The sequence below is a fragment of the Vulpes vulpes genome, chromosome 15 (genome assembly GCF_048418805.1).
Source record: "Vulpes vulpes isolate BD-2025 chromosome 15, VulVul3, whole genome shotgun sequence".
Lineage (NCBI taxonomy): Eukaryota > Metazoa > Chordata > Mammalia > Carnivora > Canidae > Vulpes > Vulpes vulpes.
In genome coordinates this window covers 109,815,396-109,841,995 of record NC_132794.1, presented here as the reverse complement: position 1 = coordinate 109,841,995, position 26,600 = coordinate 109,815,396, and the positions used below count along the sequence as shown (strand labels likewise).

The window sequence follows — 26,600 nt, the reverse complement described above, 5'->3', positions numbered from 1 at the left end:
ATTCTGTATTGGAATTCCATGGGGAATATGCCTAAAGTCCAGGCATTCCATGGTCCATGAAGGAGGCAGGATGGAGCAAGGGCTCTTAGAGACACCACTCTCGTGGGCAGTAGGAACAGTGTGGAACATGTGGCTTTCAGAGCCAGATACACTTGGTTCTAATCCATCTCTGCCCTTCATTAGCTATGTGCTATTGGGGCAGTTTCTTAACCTCTCTGAGCCTCAGTTTCCTTGATGTAAATTGGAGGCTTGCATAGGTGATGGTGAGGATTAAGCAGGATAAGGTATCCCAATCCCGCAGGCCCTGGGATCCTGTGATCTCATGGTAAATTGCCACCGGCCGGAACTGCTGGTCTTTTAATTGCTCACCCAGGGTTCTTTCCCCTCTGCTAGTCCCCCTCCCAGGAGAGTGTGCACAGAGCCCTTACACCCAGTGGTGGTTCAGGGTGCCAGGAGATCACGTCCATAGGAGATGGAGACGGCTTTAGTAACAAAGTGGGGGTGTGTGGACACAGCTGGGAGTGAGTGGCCCTTAGTAATCAGAAGGGTCCCTACCCTATACTCCTGCCCTACCCCTCACTCTCACACCAGGACGTCCTGTCCCCACCAGGGGACACCTGTGGCCAGCCCCAGAAGTCTCTTAGCCGACAGGAACTGAGTGGGGCTGTGCCAGGTGCCTTGGTGAGTGTCCCAGCTTCTTGTGAGCCCAACTTCCCAATGTCACAGGTGCTGGGCTTGCCACTGTGGCACAGGTACAAGGCCAAATGCCTGGTCCTGGGGCCTAACTGGAAACAACCCTGGGTCACAGCCCTGCCCGGGAACCCGAGTGTCCTAGAGCCAAATAAGGACAGAACAACACGGAAGTTGAGGGCACCCAGGAAGAGTTTTAAGGCAGAAGTTCAGTCTATGCCTACCATTACCTCACAGGGCTGCAGGGAAGGTTCCTAAAATATTGGTCATCATTTTCCTGCTTAAAAAGTTCTATCTGAACTTAGAATACAATCCAAATGCCCCATCTGACCTACAAGTCCTTCACAATTGGACTATTACCTTGCCTCCTTACGTTACATCTCACTTCCCTCCCCTTTACTCACATCCACCTCGCTGGCCTGCCTTCCCTTCCTTTATAGACATGCCCAACTGATTCCTGCCTCAGGACCTTTGCACTTGCCCATTCTTTTTGCCTAAAATCATCCTTTAAGCCCACATCACAAATGAACGCCTCTCTCTTTCTTTTTGTTCAAATTTCATCTTTCTCACTTTCACCCTCATACTGCATCCCTCCTACAATCTATCTCATCACCCTATTTTGTTATATTCATAGTAACTCTCACTATTTGTAATTTGTTTTAGTTTGTTCTCTGTCTCCCTCACTTAGAGAGTAACTTCCATGGGGGCAGGGGCTGTATTCCTCATGTTTAGTTCCAAATCCCCAGACTGTAAAACAGTAGCTGGCAAATATTTTTTGAATAAATGAATGCATGAAAAGAGGAATACAAGCTCCTTGTGAGCATGACCTCTTGATGTCACAGCTGCTGGCTGAGCCACTAGAGCACCGGTCTCACCGTGGACATCAGGATTCCTTTCTATGGTCTGCAAAACGTCGTGCTCAAGGGACTTTGATTCACCGGCTTCAGGCTTTCTGGACATAATGGTTTGAAATCCTTGAATCCACTGAATCTGGACTTGCATTTCTTCTTCCTCCCATCCTGTGCCACCCCCCTGTGCACCCTGGCAGGCATCTGAGCAACCCAGCTGGACCCAGTTTGTCCAGGGGCCACACTAGCTGCCTTCAGAATCCAAAGGCTTTCATTTGGGGACAAGAGCAGCAAAGGTGTAAGATAACAGTAGCGCCACCTGCTTTGAGATCTGAACAAACAACAGGGCGAAGGCTCAGCTCCCGGTTGGTGCCGTGAAGGATAACTCGGTGCCCACCGTGGGCAGGGGCGTCGGAGATCCCCCATGAAGAGCTTTAGCTGGGAACTTTGTGTAGACGTTCCTGGAATGGACTGGGGAGAGCCAACACTCCCTGGAGGGATTGCTGATAATCAATCAGGCACACAGCTGCTCTCTTCTCACAAGAGAAGTTTGGCCCTTGCATGGTCAACCTGACACATTTCCCTGAAGGTCTCCAGAAAGCTCTGAAGCCAGATAGGGAACACTTCTGCGAAGTATAAAACTCTCTGCTAACCCTTTAGGCTGTTCTACCCCTGGGAAAGATGGAGGCTGTGAGAAGGCTCGTCCTTTTAGCCTTCTTAATGGTGCCATGTTTGGCAGACTTGAACTTGACTAAGTCTGAAGGTAAGAAAATTGAACCTGTTGTTTTTTCTTCCTTCCTTCCTTTCTTTTTTCTTTCAAGATTTTATTTATCGGACAGAGAGAGAGGAAAGAGAGAGTGCACAAGTAGGGGGAGCAGAAGGCAGAGGGAGGAGAAGCAGGCTCTCCACCAAGCAGGGATTCCAGATCCAGGACCCTGGGTCATGACTTGACCCAAAGGCGGATGCTTAAGTGAGCCACCTCAGTGCCCCTATGCTTTTTTCTTTAATTGTCTTTGCTGGTATTTTTTTTTTTTTTTTTTTACTAATAAACATAGTAATAGTTATTATTAGGGGAAAAATAAATGAGACTATTGTTACAAGGACATCACTTATCATCACAGATAATAAGGAAAACGTTTCTTTTTTTTTAAATTTTTTATTTATTTATGATAGGCACACAGTGAGAGAGAGAGGCAGAGACACAGGCAGAGGGAGAAGCAGGCTCCATGCACCGGGAGCCCGACATGGGATTCGATCCCGGGTCTCCAGGATCGCGCCCTGGGCCAAAGGCAGGCGCCAAACCGCTGCGCCACCCAGGGATCCCAAGCTTTTTGTTTCTAAGTGAAGTTCTTCACCCTTCGTTGGGTTCCATTACGAAGTATTTGGTTTTCTTGTTCACGTTCCATTGTAGCTGTTCCTCCTCCTCTTCCTCCTTGTTTTGAGTAATAGCTTTTTAAGGATAAAATTCACATACCATAAAAATTCACCCTTGTAAAATGCAAATTTTACTAGTTTTTAGTATACACAGAATTGTGCAACCATCACCGTTATTTAATTTGAGAACACTTTCATCACCCCAAAAAGAAACTCCTTACCGGTTAGCAGTTACTCATTTCTCCCAATGCTCTCAGCCCAAGGCAACCACTGATCTACTTCTGTCTCTGTAGATTTCCATAATCTAGACAATTTATACATATGAAATCCTATAATCTGTTGTCTTTCATTCAGCATGATGCTTACAAGGTTCATCCACACTGTACCATCCATCAGTACTTCATTCCTTATTGCTGAATAATCTTGCATTGTGTGGAGAGACCCCGTTTTATTTATTCATCAGTTGATGCATCAGTTTTTGCTTATTTTGGCTGGTGCTGCTGTAAACATTAGTGTACACTTCTTTGTGTGAACATATGTTTTCATTCTTCTTGGAGATATGCCTAGAAGTGGAATTGCTGGGTTATGGTAACTCCCTGATTAATCTTTTGAGAAATTGTCAGATGATTTTCCTAGCAGCTGCCCCATTTTATGTTCCGATGAGCTTTGCAGGAGGGTTCCAATTTCTCCACATCCTTGTCAACACTCATTTATTTTCTGTTTTTGACTCTAGTTTTGTTTCACATATTAAATGGTGTGAAGTGGTAGCTCATGGTTTTGAATTGCATTTCCCCAGTAACTAGTGATATTGAGTATCTCCTTGTGTGTTAATTGGCCTTTATGTGTTCTTTGGAGAAATACTTATTTTGGTCATTTGCCCATTTTTTAATTGGGCTTTCTTTTAATTACTGAGTTGTAAGAGTTCTTTATATATTGTAGATATAAAGCTTCTTCATAAAACCATCTTTCCTTAAGCTCTAATATAGTCTTTATTTTTTATGCGCCATATTTAGAGAAATCATAAATATTTCCCCCCAAGGACTCTAAGAGGGGGAAACCAATTGCCAAGAGCTTACCAAATTTGGAATGAGCTAAATACCATTCCCAACTATCTGCATGCTTGTCTGGATATTACACTGTGGCAGGTAGATTCCCAGTCCCTGGGGGAGGAGGAGGCCAGGGGCGGATGACTTTCCTCAATGTCAACTGTGATTTCTACCAGGCAAATCAAGCTGCCAGGCCAGTTTGGGAGGCTCCAGTCAATCAGATGCCCACAGAGCCCTAATCCTGAACCTCCATTCCAATGAGAACTGTACCTGGACACTAGAAAGACCAGAAAACAAAAGCATCAGAATCATCTTTTCCTACTTCCAGTAAGTAGAGGCTTTACTTCCTAATGAGGGTCATTGAACTCTGGCCATACTAGGGTATTTGTGTTGGAAAAATATCAGTTGGTCCTAGAGGTAGTGGTAAATTACCCATGATCATGATGATGATGATAATGGTTGGTAGTCACTGACTGATGACTGGGCCCCTAACTCTGGTCACAGAGGTCCTGTGAAGTCAGTGTGATTGTCACAGGTACAGGGAAGTTGGGATTTGTTTCAGGTCACATTGTAAGTGAAATGACTGGGATTAAGACCCAGCTGGTCTGGGATCCCTGGGTGGCGCAGCGGTTCAGCGTGTGCCTTTGGCCCAGGGCGCGATCCTGGAGACCTGGGATCGAATCCCACATCGGGCTCCCGGTGCATGGAGCCTGCTTCTCCCTCTGCCTGTGTCTCTGCCTCTCTCTCTTTCTCTCTGTGACTATATATAAAAAAAAAAAAGACCCAGCTGGTCTAGTTCCAGATTCCAGACCCTAAAACGCTAAACTCATGGTTTTAAAGCACGGTGTGCATTAGAATTAGCAGGAGAGCCTCTACAAATTCAGATTTCTGGGCTGAACACCATACAATAAGCTCACAATTCTAGGAGCAGGGACTAGGCATCAGTGTTTTTTAATTTTAAATTTTTTATTTTGAAATAGACACAACTGTCTTCTCTAAGTGCCCAGGTTATGGCAGCATGAGGACAAGCTGAGAATGGGGCACTGCACTTCGAGAGTCCCTTGAGGCTTCAGGAGAACTTCCTTACTTAAGGCTCTCAGCAACCCTCTGTCTAATCCCATTCAATGGGTAGGAAATCCCAGAGAAATCACTTAATGTGCCCAAGTCACAGACTAAAACGGGTGGGAGAGGACCAGAATCCAAGCCACCTCACTCCAGAGCCCAAAGTCTTACCCATCCCAGTGGTTCTAAAGCTGGGGAGTATCAGAAGCACCTGGACCTGGAAGGTTTTGCAAACGCACAATTGCCTGGCCCTGGGCCCAGGTCCCGATCCAGATGGGGCAGCTGGGGCCTGAGAATGTGTGTGCACGGGTGACAACCTCCCAGGGGCGGTTCCTGATGCCGCTGCTGGCCAGGGTGACACATTGGGGTGCGTGGCCCAACACCACAGGAGTCGGAAGGGACTTCTGATGGGACCTAAAGGAAACAAATTCCCTACTTCCTAGAATTCTCGGGTTCCTAAGTATCATGTACATTGTTCTTGGCACATAGAGAAAGAGGACGGCAGCGGGGCAAGAGCGAGGGAGGGGAGACGAGCATCTCACAGTTCTTAGATGCTCCCTGTGTGCCAGGCCTGTGCTAGGGTCTTCCCGGTCAGGACATTATAAACTTCACCCGGGACGAAAGCTGGGACACCCCAGTTGCAGAAGAGAGAGGAAAGGGAATAGTAAGCCTCTGGCCCAAAGTTACACAGCAGGTAGGGGACTAGGGGGAAGGAGGATCCGCGTTTGTCCGCCGCGTGGTTCCCTCTCGGGCATCTTGGCCCTGGGTCGGAATTCTGAGGGCGTCTGGAGAGACCATCAGAATGGGCAGAAGACAGCACCCTGGTGTGCTCTGTCCCACGCGGGGTCTGGGACCGTCCCTATGAATGAGGACACGGGGATGTGAGGGAAGGGAAGGGGCATCTGGGAAGAGGCTAAATTTGCTTTACCTGGAGAGGGGGCCAAGGAGGAAGGGCTGCTTCACCTTTCAACAGCCTCGGATTTCAAATATCAAGGGGAATGAGTTCTAAATAAGGTCCCCTGCCCACAATTTCCACATGGGCATGAGGAACAGGAGGTGGAAGTCGAAGGAAAGGAGTCTTGGATTCCAGTCAGATTCTTGATAGAATCATTGACAAAGCAGTTCTGCTTCCTGAGGCATTTACAGACTGATGGTGTGTGGTGTGATGTTGGGGGACGTGGAGAGGTAATTGGTATTGGGGAGATTGGAATGAAAACAGATAAGCCACTGCTTTGCAAACCGGGATGCCAATGTGCACAACTGACTCCACTCTGAAACCCCCTTGCCTGGTGGCTCGTCTCTAACCACAGTGTGTTCTGTTCACAGGCTTGATCCTGATGGACCGTGTGAAAGTGAAAACATTAAAGTTTTTGATGGAAACTCTACCAAGGCGTCTCTGCTAGGCAAAGTCTGCAGTAAACATGACTACATTCCTGTTTTTGAGTCATCATCCAGTACATTAACGGTTCAAATAGTCACCGACTCTGTAGAAAGCCAAAGAACTGTCTTCATCTTCTACTACTTCTTCTCTTCTGGCACCTGTGAGTTCTCACTTATACATCCTATGCATAACCACCTGCGAGCTTGGAATGTTACACTCCTGCATGGGTTGTTGTAATCTTGAGTCTGAGTTCTTTGCGAGGGCAGTGGTTCTCTAACTTGTGTGCATGAGAATCACCTGGAGAGCCTGTGAAAGCAGATTCCTGCCTCCCCCGACCCCTGACCCCCTCCCGAGACTCTGCTTCACTGGTTCTGGGATGGAGCCCGTGAATTTGCCTTTGGCCCAGCTCCCAGATGAGGGATCATGGGGCTGATCGGATGGCTACATGTTGGAGTGTGCTGTGTTATGGACCAACGCAGACTCTCCCGGTTTGGCCTGTTTTATAATAACCCTGAGATCCTTTGAAATGCCCGTTCAGGGACCGTTTCTCCCTCTGGTCTGATTCAGAAGATGTGCGTTGGGGCTCGAGAAACCTTCATGTTTGACAAGTTCCCCAAGTGATTCTGACAAAGATCGAAGAGCAAACGATGAGAAATGCGGACCTAACTTGTCAGGCAATCACATGTTAAGGGGGTTCTGCATTCACAGCACCCAGATTCTGCTGCAGCGCAAAGCAGAACGCCTAGAAATTCTGCAAGTGGGTTCGTGAGCCAAGTTCCACTCTGGTTGGCTTTCTGAGGCCCAGAGATGACCACGTCACTCCTCTTAAACCGCTGATTCCTTGGTGTTGACAAATCTCCAGAGTGGAGCATTCAGGGTTTTCCAAAGCCAAAGCCAGGCCACCTTTTCAGGCCTTCCCTCTGCATTCCCTCCCCAGGCCTCGCCTGCATCCTATGCATTAGCCAACCTAGACTGTTTTCCGTGCCCCAAAAAGAGCCTTCTGTGTTGCCTATTTCACTCATGCAGCTGCTTGCTTCCTTCCCGGGGGATGGAGGGAGGGACCCAGGGTGGCTTCCTGAAGGCTGCATCTGTGCTGAGCTGGAATGCTAGTGTAGGGTAGGGAGAGGTGGGAACCAGAGGAGGAGAACATTCCTGTTCTGCTGGAACCAGCAATGTGAGGTGCTGTGGGAAGAAAGGACAGGCTGGCACAGCAGCGACGTGGAGGTGGCTGATGAGGCTGGAAAGCTGGGCTGTGCTGAGTGAGGAAGAGCCTCCAATGCCAGGCCCAAGAGTGTGATGTCATTTTCTGTGACTTAGTCCAGGTGATGGAGGGTCTCTCTAGCTGGGGCAGATCTTACACTGTCATGCTGTCCTGACCAGTGGTCAGAAAATCCCACGATAAAGAAGGATGAAAACCTCGGTATGCCACCAATTCAAAAGACAGCAATGGAACAAAATTTGGGCGAGGGTGGGTGTTTGCTTATTAAGCTAGACACACCGCATGGAAACTAAGCAAAGTCTCTGTCTTGACTTACATTCACGGTCACCCTCTCATCCCTGACAGCTATTCCAAACTGTGGTGGTTACTTGGACAGCCCCAAAGGATCCTTTACCAGCCCCAATTACCCAAATGCGCATCCTGCACTGGCTTATTGTGTGTGGCACATACAAGTGGAGAAAGGTTATAAGATAAAATTAAACTTCAAAGACATTTTGTAAGTATTGTGGTCCATTTCTGCTGTGGGAGAAATGCCGTGAGCCCACCTGGCAAATGGGGACCCTGGGGGAGAAAAATTATGTGAACCCCCTCATAGAGGGTCACTTTTCACAAAACTGGCGTATAGAGAAAACACCAATACTATGTCATTGAACTAAGTTGACTATTTTTTCTGAAGATTCTGAGGTCGCATCAGGGTCTGGCAAAGCCCCAGGTTTGTCATAAACCTGAGATACTGTTGTGAGGGAAAATCTTTAATCACTCAAGACTGGGCTATTGAGAATTGAGTTGGTTTGCAAAGCTTTTTCACCAGAGGCCCTACTTCTTTAGCATAGAAGCGGACGAACACTGCAGATTTGATTTCATTGCTGTCTATGATGGCTCCTCCACCACCTCTGGCCTGATGGGAGAAGTGTGTGGCTATGCGAAGCCCACCTTTGAATCCTCGTCAGACTCACTGACCGTCGTACTATCGACAGATTACGCCAACTCCTACCGGGGTTTCTCTGCTTCCTATACTTCAATTTATGCAGAAAATATCAACACTAGTAAGTCATGTTCTTTAGCTATTTTGAGCTCTTGGAGATTGTGGCCATAGAAACTGCTGCTCACCTCTTAGCCTACCTGTCGCTGTCCCTATTTGCAAGCCTGTACTATGTACTTTGGAATGTATATTCATAATCTGAAGCTTGAGAACCAGTTCGGTGCATTGCTTAGTACAAGAGGAAATTGATGGTTTTATTAATTTGGAAACGATTTCTGTAGGAAATACAGACTGTTTCCTGTAATGCCTTCTGTAAAGGCACAACAAAAAACAATAGATTTACAGATTTCAGTTGCAGACGGGGTCACAGTGAACATTGTAAAAGGTGGATCAAGTACCTGCTGTCTCAGGCTTCCTTTTTTTTTTTTAATTTTATTTATTTATGATAGTCACAGAGAGAGAGAGAGAGAGAGAGAGAGAGACAGAGACATAGGCAGAGGGAGAAGCAGGCTCCATGCACCAGGAGCCCGACGTGGGATCAGGATCGCGCCCTGGGCCAAAGTCAGGGGCTAAACCGCTGCACCACCCAGGGATCCCTGTCTCAGGTTTCCGATCACTGTTTAAGGCAAAAGAGGTTTTGAGTTTTTATGTGGTCTTCTGTACACACAGCTTTTCAAGATCCAGAGTTCCTAGCTGTCATAAACATAATCATCCTTGTTTTGTTTTTCTGAACAGCGTCTTTAACTTGCTCTTCTGACAAGATGAGAATCATCATAAATAAATCTTACCTGGAATCATTTACATACAATGAGAATAACTTACAACTGAATGACCCAACTTGCAGACCAAAGATATCCAATGTGATAGACTTTTCTATCCCTCTTGATGGATGTGGTACAATCAAAAAGGTAAAAGTGAGACACCGAGCTGGGTTTTGTTGAACACTAGCAGTCTGTCAGATCGTACTGATGGCGCAGAACTTGCTGGTGGTGTTAATGGCCTAGCACAGGGTAAGCCTGTGTGAACATGGAAGCCCACTCACTTGTGTGGTGGCCTAACACACACACACACACACACACACATATTAGCACATTCATTTTCAGGGCAACTAGAGGCAGTTATCTTTCCCAAAAGGTGAAGAATTCTGAGAATTCAGTGAAAAAGGTTTGGACATCTACGTGCTGCAGGTGTAGGAGCCTCCCAGTAAGACTTGTACAGAAAAGGATTAGATCACGTATTTAGGAAAAACCTAGCTGTAATTCTAGGATCTCCTTTCCCCTGTAAAGGGAGAAGATAAGAGCATTATCCTTCTTTCAAACACTAAAGACATAAGTTTGTGATTTGTTCTCCATTTTCTAGAACTTCAAGATCTCAAGCATTTACAACCCGTAGGTCCCTTTTAGGATGTCTACCCTAAAATTGTCACTCATGTCATTAAACAACAACCATTTTGAGAAGAATGGCAGCTACTCCAGAGTCCATAAGGATAGAAGTCAATTGTTATTTTCTGCTCCAAATGAAGGAACACCTGGGCTGTTATCTGTGCATCCCCAGGGAAGGCAGCCTGGGGAAAACCTGTGGCAGGACTTCTGTCTGCAGACACTTGGGGAACTGCACAGTGAGCCACACTAACTTGATGCTACTTACAGAAGGCCGTACATTACAGGATCTCAGTTCCCTCTAGGGCTGGAAGTTTGCATTCAGAATTGTTTTTTTGTTTTTGTTTGTTTTTAAAGATTTTATTTGTTCATGAGAGAGAGAAAGGCAGAGACATAGAGGGAGAAGCATGCTCCCTGTGGGGAGCCTGATACAGGACTCTATCCCAGGATCCTGTGATCACCACCTGAGCCAAAGGCAGACGCTCAACCACTGAGCCACCCAGGTGTTCCCAGAATTTTTTTTTAACATAACTGGAAAAAGTTCTGTCAAATTCTGTCTTCGAGTCTCAGCTGCGCTCTGTCTCTCATCTGACACCTTTCTTCCCACCCAGAATATTTCTTAAATCACATTGAAGCTTTTAGTATCCCGACATGAAAGCTGCAGTCTTGTGATTTAAGAAAATTATGTCTCTACCTGCAGATATTAATCATCTCTGTGCTCTAAGTTATTACTGGATTTTTTTTTTTTTTTTTTTTTTTTTTTGCTATTACTGGATTTAATCCAATCTCACCCTGCAGGTAGAAGATCATTCTGTGACTTACACCAATATCATCACTCTCAATCCGTCCCCCACGTCTGAAGTGATCACCCGTCAGAAACATCTTCAGATTATTCTGAAGTGTGAAATGGAACAGAATTCCACTGTGGAGATGATGTACATAACGGAAGACGACATAATACAAAATGAAAGTGCGCTGGGCAAATATAACACAAGCATGTCCCTTTTTGAGTCTAGTTCATTTGCAAAGCCTATACTGGAGTCACCATATTACGTGGATTTGAACCAAACTCTCTTTGTTCAAGTCAGTCTGTATACCTCGGATCCAAATTTGGTGGTGTTCCTGGACACCTGTAGAGCCTCTCCCACACCTGACTTTGCATCTCCAACTTATGACCTAATCAAGAGTGGGTACGTACTGATGGGGTGACATGCTTCTCTGAGTTTCCGTAGTGACTTGAATGAAATAGTATTTTTTGTGATACATGATTCATGAATGCAATCATGCATGCTTTTTTCTAGTACTGCTACCATGGAATTTAGTAAATGTAATCATATTATGAATTACAGTTACTATGTACTCATTACAAATAATTTAAGTTAAAGCATTTTTATTTTTTATTTCTTTTTAATTTTTATTTATTTATGATAGTCACACAGAGAGAGAGAGGCAGAGACACAGGCAGAGGGAGAAGCAGGCTCCATGCACCGGGAGCCTTACGTGGGATTCGATCCCGGGTCTCCAGGATCGCGCCCCGGGCCAAAGGCAGGCGCCAAACCGCTGCGCCACCCAGGGATCCCAAGTTAAAGCATTTTTACAGCCACAGCCCATATCCAGTAGAATTTTAAGTATATTTCCAAAATATTTGCTGGTAGAAACACATTTATTTTTTGTCAAGAAGGCTTTATGTTTTTGTTCTTGCTTTTTTCCTCCACACTTTGGTTATTTTATTTTACTTATTTTATTTTTTTAAGATTTTATTTATTTATTCATGAGAGACGCAGAAAGAGAGAGGCAGAGATACAGGCAGAGGGAGAAGCAGGCTCCATGCAGGGAGCCTGATGTGGGACTTGATCCCAGGACCCCAGGATCACGCCCTGGGTCAAAGGCAGATGTTTAACCACTAAGCCACCCAGGTGTCCCATAGACTTTGGTTATTTTAAACAATAATCACAAAAGATTATTTCACTCATTCCAGCTCTAGAACACAAACATAATGAAATTTGTAAAGTGTATGTGGTATTCTTTGGGGAAAAAAGGGGTCCCTGGCTGGTTCAGTTGGTAAAGCATATGACTCTTAATCGCAGGGTTGTGAGTTCAAGCCCCACATTGGGTGTGGAACATACTGAAAAACAAACTAACGAACATTTTTTTAAAACGTTCTTTTGAAAGGAAAATTTTCCTTTTTTTTCTATAAGTTGATAGATTTTAACTACATCAGCCATACTGACACATTCACAGAAAGTGTATAAAGTAAGATGTTTGAGCTCTAACATATCCAAATTGATTTTCTAATTAATTCACATGGACTAGAAATGTTATTGCCGTAGGGAACTTTATTTTACCCAGGAATCAGATCCATAGCCTTCAGCTCACTACATTGTGAGCTAAAGACATTATCTGTTTTTAAAAATTTTTTATTCTCTCCAAATTTGTATCTAAATTCTAGTTAGTTAACTTATCATGTAGTATCAGTTTCACTATAATTTAGTGATTCATCACTTATATACAACGTGCCTGATATCCTCTGATCTCGGAGGCTATGCAGGGTTGGGCCAAGTTAATACTGGGATGGGAGACATTGTCTTTCTAGAGAAATTTTTGATCCACAATCAGACAGTTCACACCTGATCTTAGCCAAAAGGCTGAGAAGCGATCAAATCAGGCAGTTCAAAGAAAACTTTGTATCATTTCTTTTCAGCATTAGAAAGACTGAACGTAAATCTTCTAAATGTGCTGTGAATTCTGTTCCAGATGTAATCAGGATGAGACTTGTAAGGTGTATCCCTTATCTGAACACTATGGAAGATTCCAATTTAATGCCTTTAAGTTCTTGAACAGTCTGGGCTCCGTGTATCTACAGTGTAAGATTTTGATATGTGATAGTGGTGACCATCAGTCTCGATGCAGCCAAGGCTGTGTCTCTAGAACGAAACGAGACCTTTCTTCATACAAATGGAAGACCGATGCTGTCTTAGGACCTATTCGTCTGAAAAGGGATCGAAGTGCAAGTGGAAATACAGGTAAGGAGAAAGCTATTAAGTGATCTAAGACCACCTCCTGGTTCATTAAAATTTGCTCAGACGTATTCCTCCTTAAGCATGTACTGTTTAGAGATTTATGATATTTGTAACGAAGCCCTAACTATGGTAAGCACAAAAGATTAATTTTTCCTTCTACTAGTTGATAAAATGAAAACCATGTATGTTGTAAGCATGTATGTTGTAAGCATATTATGCTCTGATAATTCACCATTATTCACATGGCTTTTGAGTATAAATGTAATGTCCTCACTTCTAAAAACAACAGTTTCTCTCAGCTTCCTGACTTCTTACTATAGACACCATGGCAGAAAACAGAATCAAAAGCAATGTATTTTAACTCCTAAATGAGGAAAATCAGATGAACCAGCATCCCACACAAATCACCTTTTTTTGGGAAAAAAAACCCCACAATTTTTTCAAAACAGAAAATACCACATTTTCAAGATAACCCGGCTTCTTTTTAAAGGTTGGAAACAAGCCCCCTGTCAGGTCAAATGAGAACAGGATGATGGTGAATGCCCAAAGGACAAGCCATGGCTGACTGGCTCTGGTAGACCGTAATTACATAAAACCTATTTATAAGAATTTACCTTTTATGAAAATGATCCTGTCATAAAAGAATCTTATGTCCTCTCTCTTTATTATTATTTGAGTGGATTGTGAAGGAGTAGGATTCTAGTTTGTAGCAAAATATTTCTTTTTTTTCAAATATTTTATTTATTCATGAAAGACGGGGGGTGGGGGGTGGGGAGGCGGAGACATAGGCAGAAGGAGAAGCAAGCTTCCCGCAGGGAGCCCAGTATGGGACTTGATTCCGGGACCCTGGGATCATGACTTGAGCCAAAGGCAGACCCTTAACCATTGAGCCACCCAGGTGTCCCTGTAGCAAAATATTTCTATGACAAAAACAAAAGAACACAAACAAAAATGAAATCCAGTAATTTAATAAATATGTTCACTAAAAAGATAATGCATCTATGGGTATTAGTCTAAATTAGTTGAAAATTTATGAATGAAAGTTATAGAGATATCATCCACATTAGAAAAAATACCCTTTTCCTATTTCAAGAGAAGAACTAGTTGTTTCTCTATCAATCAAATATAGTTTGACGAGTATGGGAGATGAGTGACTATCAATGAATGGACTTACATTTCTGTTGGACTTTGATGATTGAATTCCACAAGTTTCTCACCTTAGGTCAGGGAGACAAATGAACTATTTAAACAAACAAACGTAAGGACATCTTGTCTTTTAAATTAAGCAGAAGCATATACTAGGGACACCTGGGTGGCTCAGCGGTTGAACACCTGCCTTTGGCTCAGGGCATGCATCGGGCTCGCTGCAGGGAGCCTGCTTCTCCCTCTGCCTGCGTCTCTGCCTCTCTCTCTGTGTCTCTCATGAATAAATAAATAAAATCTTTTTTAAAAAAAAGAAGCATAAACTAATTGAAATATTTGCTAGCAGTACCTATGTGTGTCACTTTGGCATTATATATCCTACATTAATTGATGCAGAAGATTCACAGACTGTGGAGAGAGACACATTCATGACAATTTTGTAATGCCAGGTAGTACTTTTCTTTTAATGATTTTTATCTTGTTTCCAATTATAGGATTTCAGGATCAGATACACAAAGAAGAAACTCAGAGTCAACCTTTCAGTAGTTTGCATCTATTTTCATTCACGGTCCTTGCTCTGAATCTCGTGATTGTGGCCGTGATCATAACAAGGCATTTTGTGAATCAGAGAACGGACTACAAATACCAGAAGCTTCAGAATATGAACTAACAGAGTCAGCCTTCACTGAGACTCATTTTCCCTGAACACCAAAGGAAATGCTGCCTCGTGGCTACACGTTATAAATAAATTAGGAAGAGCCTCATTAACAATGACGTACAGGTCCTGCTGTCACTTTGGTCAGAGCGTGCTGCCTTGCAGGGGTGATCGAAATGAACAAACATTGTGTCAGTTAGATCTCCTGCTAAAGAACGAAAGCCACCAAAATACTGAATGAATTAGGAACATCCTTTTTCACGAGCACAAAACCTCCTGAGTAAACTTCAGGTGAAAAGAAAAGGTTGTTTTTACTTAAATCTACAGCGTTAGATGTATTTGTTTCCTAGATGCAAATATTTCTGAGAGTAACTGTGATGGAGAGAAGTGCCATGTTATTTCTTCCCATGCCTCACTCTAAGGCCGAGCCTCAGCATTTTACAACTTGAACACTTCTCAGGAAAGGGCTCTGGAAAGAGGAAAGCCTATTTTATGATCTAGGAATAGGAAAGCAGAGCTTGACTATAAAGGGGAGCCCTTGTGTGGAGTTTCTAGGTTAATGAATGAAGACAACAATTCTCTTCCCATTTACCATCAAACACCAAAGCCAAACGTAACCCTAACAAGGAGTAGTCAGTTTCTGGCTGACACTGACACAACAGGAAAGGCCTTGATGCGCACTCAGGTTGCGCATACCAGACATCATATTGAATTCTTTGTCGTAGATGGACAGTATGACTCTACCGGTTCATCACCCAACACCACCATAGTCTCAGGTTCTGATGCACAACCAAGGAGGCACCCACATTTCTGAATGCCCAAAGACATTCTCCTTGACACCCATGCACATGGATTGGGTACACAGTATGCCCGGGGCATACATCACGAGTAAAACAGCATCTCTACCTTCCCTGAACAAGTTGTTAGGGACCCACTGGGTTTCCAGCTCCAAATGAAGGTAGATCTTCCTCATTTTCTTTTTAATATTTCCACTCAGATCTTCTAAGCACTTCCCCCAAACGGCCATGTGGTTGAGCCTCTTCTGCATTTGTCTGTATGACTAAATGGAGCTACTGCAAGCTTCTTTTCTTTTTTATTGTATTTTATTTATTTATTTATTTATTTATTTATTTATTTACAAGCATCTTTTCTAACCTAATGTGAAAGCTCTTAAAAACTAAAATTAGAATAAGCAAATCAAATTCAGTAAAGACAGCACTTAAGAAGTGTCTGATCCCTGGCCCCTCTGCCATCTTTCCATCAGGAACTGAGTGAACACGTGCCAGTGGCCAGGCCCCAGGGGCTACCCAGAGGCACACCAGGCATAGCAGTGTCATACTAAGAAAATCATCAAATATAGTGACTCAGTAGACAGTGTAAAACTGTATCATCATGAATCAAAAAACCTTCGCAGTGGAGCTATTGAGCTATACCAATGTGTTAGAAGTTTAAAGTAATATATATCACCAATAAAAAAAAATTAAAAATAAAGTAATATATATCAGTAAATAATTTCCTCAGGAGAAACTATGATAAAGTAAGTAAAGGTCCTATATCTCGAGTTGGTGGCCTGGGTTTGAGTTCTTCCACTTACCTGGTGGGCTACCTTGATCAGGTCACCTTCAGCCTTGATCTGCACAATTTAAAAGAGTGAAGGCTACTGACCAGCCCACCCCCCATCCCAGCCCCCAGAGTATTGCAGTTGCAAGGATTCAGTGAGGAAATGAGGTGTGGTTGGGCTGTGTTTCACCTGCCAATGAGGAGTCTGCTTCCTCAGGCCACACCTGGTACTGACCATCATGGGTTGGGTCCTATGAAACAACATCTAGTAGAGGGGTTTGTGTGCCCAAGGATTCCTGGGGCATGGGCCTCGGCCCAAGCCCTGTCAGTGGGGAGGGAAGTGGGCCGGGGCAGGAGGGTTGAGGAATGATGAAGTGGCCACAGCAGAAAGCCCGGTGAACTCCATGGAGTCCTGGGCTGGGTTGGCCCTTCAGAGAGACCCTACATGGGGCTTGGTGCTCTGACCTTTAAGTGCCTCTATGGACTTGTCATTGGTGGGAGACTGTGCATGTGGACAAGGCAGCTGCCTTGAGTGGAGGGAATCCCTGCAGGGCAGGGGGGCTGAGAGCCATCAGCCACCAACACTCCTGGCAGCTTGAATGACTGATGGCACCGAGGGAGATGTGCGGGTCATACCAGAGTGGTCACCATGCTCGCTTCCTAAAAGCAAAATTTTCAGAATATCTCACCACATTAAACTCTGACTCTATGCCACATTCAAGAGATGTGTTTAACAAAGCATTTCAGCAAGGCTAAAAGTAAAATGGGCGAAAATACCTACATGTGCGAACAAGGTGGGGAGGTCACCTTATTTCCACTGGGCAGGGTGGAAGCCAGGCTACCCCTGTGGCCTTTGCTGCCCCTCCTCCCAGGAAGGTGGATTTGCCACATTACCTCTGGGTGGGGTAGAGGTCCTGGCTCTAAACTACGTCTCCTCTGATACCACCCCAGAATAGTCTCGAAGAGGTGCTAATACCTGCCAAGTGGAGTTAGAAGTCCAGGCTCCCCACCAGGTCTCCAGCTGACATGGGGATGTTGGGGAGGCCCTGATTACTGCTCAGAGGTGATGCCACCCTGGGGAGGGGAGGGAAGATGTAAGGGATCCAGAGGGCAGGTGGAAATCTGGGCTCCCCACTTCACCTTTGTGGGCTAGGCTGGCAGGAGGGACATAGTTTTACCCACGGTGTTTGGAACCACGCAGTTACTGGGTAAAGTTCACTGTCTTGCCTGGTTACCCCTTTACCCATCCTTTAGCTAGAGAGAACAGGCTTCTCTTGGGGCTTTTTTTTTCTCCACCATTGGTGTTTCTGGGTTGCAGGTTTCTCCCTATTAAGTGCATTTTGATCCAGTGCATGCAGTGCTCAGCAGTGGCCACGGCTTTCAGATTTCCACGCTCCTCAGAACCACCTGGAGTGTTTTGGAAGGGGCAGCTTCCTGCCTCCCATCTGCTGAACTGCACCTGGAGAAGCTGACCTGGAAGTTCTCTGGACACTTGTTTATTTGTTCTTAAAAGTTCAGTCCTTTCATTGTCAACTCTTTTCATGTTAGGCATTTGTTAAAAGCTCTAAGATGCCAACTTTGGAGGCTGTTAGCCCCCCACTTCCTCAACACATATGGATAGATGCAGTTAATGTGCCGATAAGCTTCTGAAAGGAGAAGCTGTAGCAGTTCAGTGCTCCTTGGAAAACTCCTCAATTCATGTGAAGTAGATGCCTGATGCTAAAATCACGTGACTGAAGATGAAGGTACTCGGTAACAAATGATTAACTTTTGATTTAAAGATGCTGCCTTCACCAGATTGACCAGCAATTACATTCCATCAACTTCTACCAGGTATAAGCAGGGAACACCATCAAAATACCTGCCAGTATCCTATTTTTATCCAGATGATTGTTGATCTGGAGACAGAGACGTACCCCTTTAGAAGCAATGCCCGCCCTGGGGTCACGGGTCAGATTTTCATCGCTCGGGACTTCAAGGTTAGCTCCCAGGCTTCCCTAAACCCTGCCCTCCTCCCTTGGGGACTTGGCCATACTGTGTTCTCAACTCGTATGTACTATTGAATGACAAAGATAGGAACAATTTATTGGACTTGAGGACTCCTATTTTAAATGTTGTTATTGAATATTTCTTGACAAGTGAAAAAAATTGACTGTGTCCAAGACCATTTGTTTTCCTTCTTCTTTTTTATTTTTAGGGGGAGAGAGACTCTTAAGCAGGCTCTATACTTAGCACAGAGCACAAAGTGCAGCTTGATCTCACAACCCTGAGATCATGACCTGAGCTGAAATCAAGAGTTGGATGCTTAACCGACTGAGCCACCCAGGCGCCCCAAGACAGTTTATTTAAAGATAGCTTTGAGGGTGTGGAGCCCAGGACAGGTCAGTTTCTGTTAAAATACAAAGAAACCTTATAGTGAGTGCTGCCCTTTTCCATGAGGGTGTGGGATATGTGAACCTGCCATCCTGTGCTCCTCAGGCTTCCTGTGTACTTCTTAGGTTTCCTAGAAAGCTTTGAGGATCTGGGACCCAGATTGAGTGCGTGGTAGCTCAGAAAGCAGTCACAGGTGGTTCATGTGATTGTGTCTCCGACTCTCATTTGCTGTCAGTGTCAAAGCCGTCACCCAAACCCAACAGAGCCGAGGCACAATGTATTCCCTTTGACATAGGCAAGAAGAGCTTGGTTTGATTAAATTATGAGTAAATGAGCAAATGATTGACGTGTCTAATTCAACTAACCAGTTAGTAGAGTTAAAGAAAAAAAAAAAAAAAAGCAGTGGTTTCCCAACAGTTAGTTTATTTTTCCTAAGACTCTTAGCAATATCTGAAAAGAAATTCTCATACCACCCGAGGGACAGAAACAAAAAGATCCATCTACTAGCATCTAAGCGTTAAGGAGTCAATTAAATAAAATCTTTAAATTGGAAATTTGGTATATAGAGAGAGCCCTGTTCTTTAGAACATGTACAGTTTAAGACAACAGTCAGGTTCTTGGTAGTAAAGAATCAGAGAACACAGCATCTCCAGCCTGCAAAGAGAGTGATTTCCTCACAAGCTTAATGATCAGAGAAGGTTTATTTAGCAACAAACCTCAGAGAGAATGTCTTTTGCTGTTTCTTTCACCTGTCGCTGTGTGGACAACTTCTGATTCATCAAACATATTACTTTGCTGCAAGGAAATAGGCTTTGCTTTCTAATGATAGATTCACATGGAAAGTTGAGAAATCACACAAGGGTCTTCCTCCAACCGGTCCCTCTGTGGATTTCCAGTGGCCCCACCACTTGGAGATGCTCAGGCTGCTCTTCCGGGGTCTCCACAGGGCCCACATCCCTCTTACCCCGCCCTGCACAGCCCTGGGAGCACCGGGAGGAGTAGTCCCCCACTTTGCACACAGCCACCTCACACTGCAGATAGACCACATCATAGTTGCTGAGAAAGTTGAAGGCATTAAACTTGAACTGGGCCGTGTTCTTCTGGTGGGAGTGGAGGTCGACATAGGTATTGTCTTTGATGCACCTGATAGAAGAAAAAAAAAAAAAAAAACCAGCCACAAGCATTAGCTTGAAGTATGGTGTGAATTCACCCCGACTTGAAAAATCAGGCTTGGATCCAGACCTATGAATGCCAAACAGAGTTCTTCCCACTACCCATTCTTTCTTTTATAAAGAAACTTAAAACACTACCACGAGTATAAAAACCACTGTTCCTGAGCAGAAATAGAAGGTACTAGGTAAAAAAAAACATCATAAAAAATGAACAAGGTCATTAAATTCTAGCCAGAGCTGTTGCCTTCCGAAGGTACTCTATTTTGCCCAAAGGGGAGATTAAAGGTAGTGGTTGTATTATTTGAAAATGAAACTTAGACTATTTTAAAAAGTGTTTTGTCAGCCCTAGCACAACTATGGAAAAAGTTAAGAAAGTATAAATGATGTATCAAAAGAGGAGATAAAATGGAATAATATAAAATGCTCCATTAAAACCAGAGAAAGCAGCAAAAGGAGAGTGGAGGTAGATATAAACAACAAATTGCAACAAATAGAAAACAGTTACCAAGATGGTAGATTTTCATCCAGCTATATCAATAATCACTTTGTTTTTTTTAAAAAATATTTATTTGAGAAAGAGAGTGCGGTGGGGAGAGGAAGAGGATGAAGGAGAGAGAGAGTCTTAAGCAGACTGCATGCTCAGTGCGGAGCCCCACATGAGGCTCAATCTTACGACTCTGAGATCATGACCTGAGCTGAAATCAAGAGTTGGACACTTAACCCACTGAGCCACCCAGATACCCCTCAATAATCACTTTAAACATGAGTGTTCTAAATATGCCGATTTAAAGGTACAGAGTGCCAGAGTAAATGAAAACAACAAGAAAAACCGAGACCCAATTACTGATGCCAGTTAGACACCAACTTTAAACATAAAGACATAGAATAGGGATGGAGAAGGATTTACCATGCTAATACTAATCAAAAGAAAGGTGGAGTAGCTATATTAATTTGAGACAAAACAGAGTTCAGAGCCAGGACAATGATCAGGAATGAAGAAGGGTATTGCATAATAATAAAGGGATCAGGCCTCCAAAAAGACATAACAATCCTTAACGTATATACACGTAACAACAGACAAAAACTAACAACTGCAAAGAGAAATCTACAAACCCACTGGAAATGGGTGGAAATCCAGCAGAAAATCAGGAAGGATACTGATGATCTGAAAAGCACCATCAATTGGATAGACTGACATCTATGGAACACGCCATCCAACAACAGCAGAATATAACTCTTCTCAAGCCCTCGCGGAACATTCACTGAGATAAACACGTTCTGGACCATAAACCACACCTTTAGCAAACTTCCAGAAAAGAAATCGTACAAAACACATCCTCTGAGCACAACTGGAACTCAATAACAGAAAGGTTGCTGGAAAATTCTTATTCGGAAATGAAACAACACACTTCTAAGTGACCCAGAGGTAAAAGAAAAAGTCTCAACTTAAAAAAAAATATTTCGAACTAAGTGAAAATGAATATACAACTTACGAAAATCAAATAAATCAAATGCGTGACTTGGAAAAGAAGAAAGATCTAAAATCACTAAGACTCTACCCGAGGAAATTGGAGAAAAAAAGAGCAATTTAACCCTAAAGCAAGCAGAAGGATAAAGCCTTGGTTGTTTCATTCTGGCACCAAACTGTGCCTCTCTCCTTGATCTGTTTGTAAGGAGAACTGAAAGGGAAGAGCGTTCTCATTCAGAGCCTTGGAGCAGTTTCATGCCACAGCTGTGCACCTCTCGCGCTATGGCTCACGCCACTTCTGCACGACGCTGTGTCTTGCCCCCCGCACCCCCCACCCCGGCTTTTGGAAACAGGCACCACGATGATGTTTCTCACGTGGCTCTCACCACTTTAAAGCTGCCAGCAGTAAGTGATGGGTTTTTGCCCTTTTGCGATGCTTGCCAATTGCCCGTCCATAGTGTTTGCTCCTCTTAGGGGGGCAGAGGAGCTACAAAGGCAAACGTCATACCAAACTTCTAACTTGGTGAATCCTTTGTTTGACCAAAGGAGCCAGAATAAATCTCACGACTATAAGAGTTTAGGTTGAGAAAACCCGCCAGCCCACCGAGGTAGACCAGATGCCCCGAGAGCCTGAACCACCGATGGGGAGCCAATAAGGTCATAACACAAAGGGAAGAGAGGCACGGGTGAGAAAGGATGAGAGGGGACAGCAGTGTCCCAGACAACAAGGGTTCTGCCCAGGACTCTGGGGGATCCAAGGGAAGTTGTCTAGACTCTCTACGACTATTTGTCCCCAGCTGGGATCAGAGGCGGGCAAAGGCCCTGGCTGTGCCTCTGGGGCACGGTGAGGTCTGTGTTGCACAGCGCTGTGGCTTAGAGCTGCCAGTTGAGAAGCCGGAGATGCCGCACAGGAATGCCACGGGAATAGAACAGCCAACCCTACACGGCTTTCCATTTCCCTTACCCTTGTCGGATCAAATCGTACTTGACGGTCGTAAAGTCGTGCGGGTCGGGAGAAGCCACGCAGGTATCCACAGAGAGCCTCAGGCTGGGGTCGGGGCTGTGCAGTGTGGCCTGGAGGAAGACCGCCCTCTGGCTGGCAGGGTACAGCCCCGTGTGCTTCATGGGCGGGGACAAAGGCCACTCGAGGAAGGATATGGACACGTCGTAGCCAACTCTCTCCCTGGGGACGTCAGCCCCAGGAAGGACTTCAACGGCAGATGGGCCCTCTGCCCTGCAGGTGAACTTGAGCTGAGGCACCCTGTGCCGCACGACGACTTGGCCAGGGTGGCCCCGGGTCCGGCCCCTGATGGAGTTGGAGTAGCCGAGGGAGCCGAGGCTTTCCTGGGGGGGGCGAGAGGGCAGGGGCTGGCCGGGGCTCCTGGCTCCCTTGCACGCACCTTTGTGCGTGGTCGGGGCCAGCTTGCCGAGGAGCACAAGTGGGAGGCCTCGGGCCCACCGTCTGGGGTGCCTAATGCCACGATGGGGTGGCATTGTGTCCTTGGCCCTTGGAGTGCAGGGTGCACACAGGGAGCCCCGGGTGTGCGAGCCCGGCCTCCCTTCTTCCCTCCCGTGAGGGCCCAGCTGTGCCGGTACAAGGTGTGGTGGGAGGCCCGGGCTAGTGGCTACCTGGTGCGCTCTGCCAAAGTGTCCTCCGTGTCCCCCGCCCTCGGCCCTGGCATCTCAGGCAAGCACAGAGCCAGGCCGCTGGTGCCCCCTCCTCTCTGCCATCTCTTGGCCCCCTGTGAACGGTGGGTCCGGCCACCAAGTTCAAGCTTGACTTGAAGGGCTAACAGGTGCTGATGGCTACTGTGCAGGCCACCACTGCCCCCCGCGGCCTGGTCCCCACAGCCTCCCGAGCCTCCCAGAGACTCAGCCTGGCCCGAGACGTTGGCTCAGGAAGGCTCTGCTCCTGGGACTCAGGTCCTTGACCTCTGCCTCGGAACCTCCGAGGACCATCCCGGCAGCTCAGACCAGATCTGCCCTGTTAGACCTTTCCTTTCCTACTCCCCACCTCCTTCCCAGCCCCCATTCTGAAATGTTCATACAACAGAGACATTCTTTATGTCTTGCACGAATATCTATGCTTTCTCCTTAAAAACAGATTTTTTTTTTCTTTTTTTGCCCCTAAGAACCAGTATCTCCCTTGACCCTCGGAGCAACTCTCACCCAATGTGGAGATGAGGCTCAGAGGAGAAGCTCAACTCCAAGGCCATGTGGCCCTGCCCCTTCCAAGGTGACCTTGGGCTTCCTGGTGCTGACAGCCTCCAGCGCCTTCCCCAGGCCCTCCAAGCTTGCTGCGGGGGCCTGGGCGCCAGCTGCCCCCTGCCTGGGCACTCCTCTCGCTCCACCTTACCTGGCTGCATCTCCTTCAGACTCAGGCCTCCCTATTCCAAATGGCCTTCCTTCTACCCCAAATCATTTCCTATTCCCTTCCTTGCTTTGCTGTCTTCTTAACATCTGTGAAATGATTCTCAAATGTGTGCTTGCTCAGTGCCTGTCTCCTTTTTCTCAAATGTGAGAGCTGTGGAGCAGGAGCCCTGTCGGTGTGGTTGGCCGCTGCAACCTCAGCACCTAGATGGTAGCTCATCCACTGACTCTGAAATCATACTTTCTCTGGCATGTTTTCGCAGTGGGTGGCCTGGGACTGGCTGTCACTCTGAGTGGTTCCTGACCTGCTGTGTCCTCTGGGCCCAGTGCTGTGAGAGCTAGGCCAGCCAGGGCCACAGAGGCCAGCTGCAGGGTCCTGACAGCCTGAAGCTTCTGGGGTGCCCACCTCCCAGACACTATGGGGCTTCCAGCATGGCTCCTGGGTTAGAAAGCTCTGAGGTAAAACCTAGAAGTTTCAGAGCTAAAAGGACAAGAATGACCATGGTCTGCATAACCAAGTAGATAAAATGTGAAGTATGGAGTCAGAGTGGTCACTTTGAGTGAATTAACCTCCCACAATGCCAAATGTTTGCTGTTTTTCCATGTGTGTCTAAATAGGGATATAAAAGAAGAGAGGAACAACATGGAGATCCTGCTGTATAACATATTACATTGTTAGATATACTCAGAAAAATGATTTTGTAGTTCTAGGCTTTTCCTATATCCTGGGTCTACTTGTTTCCTTAACTTCAATGACATTGTTTTGTGAAATAAGCTGGTGGTTAAAGAACATGTAATCAACGTATATATTTCATTATCCTCACATGTCCTGGATATAAGCTTTCTAGATGGGGAAATACAGCTAGTTGCCTGGTTAGAACATAGCAGTCAGATAGATCATTTGTCCTCTCCAAAGCCCAGCACCATGGCTTCCACAGAGTAGGTGTGAACTGAAGGTGAATAAAGAAGCATGTTGTGGAAAATGCTTGGCTTCGGAGCTAAGAGAACATCATCCATCCATCCATCCATCCATCCATCCATCCATCTGTTGATCTATCCATCAATCCATCAGCACTCACCACTTCCTACGTATTCCAAATTCACCGTGTATTCCAAATTCCCCAAAGGAAGGAGAATTTCAGACAAATTAGTGCCTGCTCCAGGTCTCACTGAGCCTTTCCTCTGTCCCTACTGCATTTTAAACAGGTGGTTGAATTTTCCAAAATTCAATTCTCTCTCTTTGGCCTCCATCCGCAGAGCTACCACCACCTTGTCAGCTTGTTACCTGTCTGACGGTGCCACAGCGACCATAGGGAATGTTGAAGATCAGGTATCGTCCCGTGACTCGAGGGCGGCACAGCTCATCATTTAAGTGGACGTCCCAAGAGGAGTAGCCCAGCCTCCGGAGATAGCCTCGGTCAATGGTGACTTGGAAGAGGTGAGGCAAGCAGGAGAGCCTGGCTGCAGGAGGAGGAGCATGGGGAGAACCTCACAGAGAGTTTGGTACTCTGGACATGTAGATTCATGATGTGGGTGTGTGCTTACTTTATAAAGCATGGAGGGTGCCTTGGGTGGGGGCTGGCTCAGCAATCAAGGCTCTACCCTTGATTTGACTTCCACCGACTTTATTTATGTCCCTCCTTTTCCAAAAGTCACACCAGATCATGGGAGTCCTACCCAGGCACATGTCCCACAGTCTAAGAGTCAGAGCCTTGTCTAAAGGGTTAAAGGACAGCCCACTTCCCATGTTGAGGACACCCGAGGCTGAATGTACATCTATCAGAGGCTTTGTATGAAAGGTAGTTTGGGGAAAAAGAGTGGGAGCAAAGGGGTAGGGAGCATAGGTGTTAAGGGGCTTCTTCTCCAAATTCTGAAAGCCCAACAAGTAGATGGAGATGCTGGAGATCTCAGTGAGACACAGAAAAGCCTGTTCTTTATCCCCGGGACAACTGCTCTCTCAGCTTCCCCTTACCGCAGCCTAGAGGGGAGGGCTTACCGTTGCCCTTGGGTACAGCAGAGGCAGCTGGACCTGGTATGGGGAGATGGGTGAGAAGCACATGTCAGCTGTGCAGACACACTGGAGCAATATGTAGCCAGCAGTAGACATGTAGTGCAGAAACGCTGGAGGAGGAGGATGTAGCCAGCAGTAGACACTCAGTGCCAAGAAATGGGCTCATTCAATTTAGCCATTACAGCTGGAGGACAATGGATTGAAAATATTCTAGGGCAATGCAGAGGACAAGGGCCTCCTGATGGAGCCAGAAGGAGAGATTCCTGCGTGTATGAAGTAGTGTTGAGAATATGGATGTCATCAACACCAAGATTTGTTAGAGCAGGAGAACAGTAAATACCGGCTTTGCAGGTTATAAACACTGTTGTCTGTAGGCATCTGGTTGATGTCCCTTCCCAGGCATATGGCATACTTGGGATCTCGGGCTTGGACATAGGAAGTCTGTGGCTCTCAAAGGCCTCCCCAGCCCAGAAGCCAGGCAGGATAGTAACGCAGGGCCAGGGCCTAGCCCAGGAAGCGTGGCTGGCTAGATTCACTCAACCCCTTCAGATATTCTTGGCCCCAGACCTCTGTCTGGTCCTTTGGTCACTGTTTCCAGTGAAAAGCAAACCCTATGGTGCATAGTCCAGGAATGGAAAATGAATTATCCTTTCCAGTGGGCCCCCTAACAGCAGGAGGAATGGCTGGAACTATGAATAGACACAGTGAAAGTGAGAATCTGGAAGATAAGGATCTCAAGACTCCAGGTAGACTCTTATCATAAGGTTTCTCTGCAGGATTGCCTGTCTCTGGGGGACCCCGATGATTAATCTATTTACCATGCATTTCAGTGCAAAACAAGAATAGC

The 26,600-nt window shown here is 45.7% G+C and overlaps 2 protein-coding genes across 2 annotated transcripts in view; one reads left to right on the top strand and one right to left on the bottom strand.

Moving 5' to 3' along the window:
• The first annotated feature begins 260 nt into the window (after positions 1-260).
• On the top strand, positions 261-14,902 carry CUZD1 (CUB and zona pellucida like domains 1). The gene is made up of 11 exons (XM_026010753.2): positions 261-284; positions 592-681; positions 2,199-2,301; positions 4,135-4,285; positions 6,347-6,561; positions 7,966-8,116; positions 8,449-8,666; positions 9,338-9,510; positions 10,780-11,171; positions 12,736-13,004; positions 14,639-14,902. Exons 1-11 carry the CDS (start codon positions 261-263, stop codon positions 14,812-14,814), a joined length of 1,962 nt encoding a protein of 653 aa, XP_025866538.2. The 3' UTR covers positions 14,815-14,902.
• A 4,236-nt stretch (positions 14,903-19,138) lies between these two features.
• The window catches only part of LOC112928837 (scavenger receptor cysteine-rich domain-containing protein DMBT1-like), an 80,406-nt gene continuing 72,944 nt past the window's right edge, over positions 19,139-26,600 (bottom strand). Inside the window, exons 58-61 of the mRNA XM_026010718.2 lie at positions 25,739-25,771; positions 25,028-25,203; positions 22,337-22,716; positions 19,139-19,875 (exon numbers count right to left, since the gene is read on the bottom strand). Of these exons, the coding sequence (XP_025866503.2) occupies positions 19,584-19,875; positions 22,337-22,716; positions 25,028-25,203; positions 25,739-25,771 (881 nt within the window). The 3' untranslated portion in view covers positions 19,139-19,583. The remainder of the gene's footprint in view (positions 19,876-22,336; positions 22,717-25,027; positions 25,204-25,738; positions 25,772-26,600) is intronic.

Excerpts from the sequence above, each read along its gene's own strand:
- CUZD1 (XM_026010753.2), top strand. The coding sequence starts at position 261 with ATGGTGAGGATTAAGCAGGATAAG. Across the intron at positions 285-591 it reads TGAGGATTAAGCAGGATAAG|GACGTCCTGTCCCCACCAGG; the intron begins GTATCCCAATCC and ends CTCTCACACCAG. Across the intron at positions 8,117-8,448 it reads TTAAACTTCAAAGACATTTT|CATAGAAGCGGACGAACACT; the intron begins GTAAGTATTGTG and ends CTACTTCTTTAG.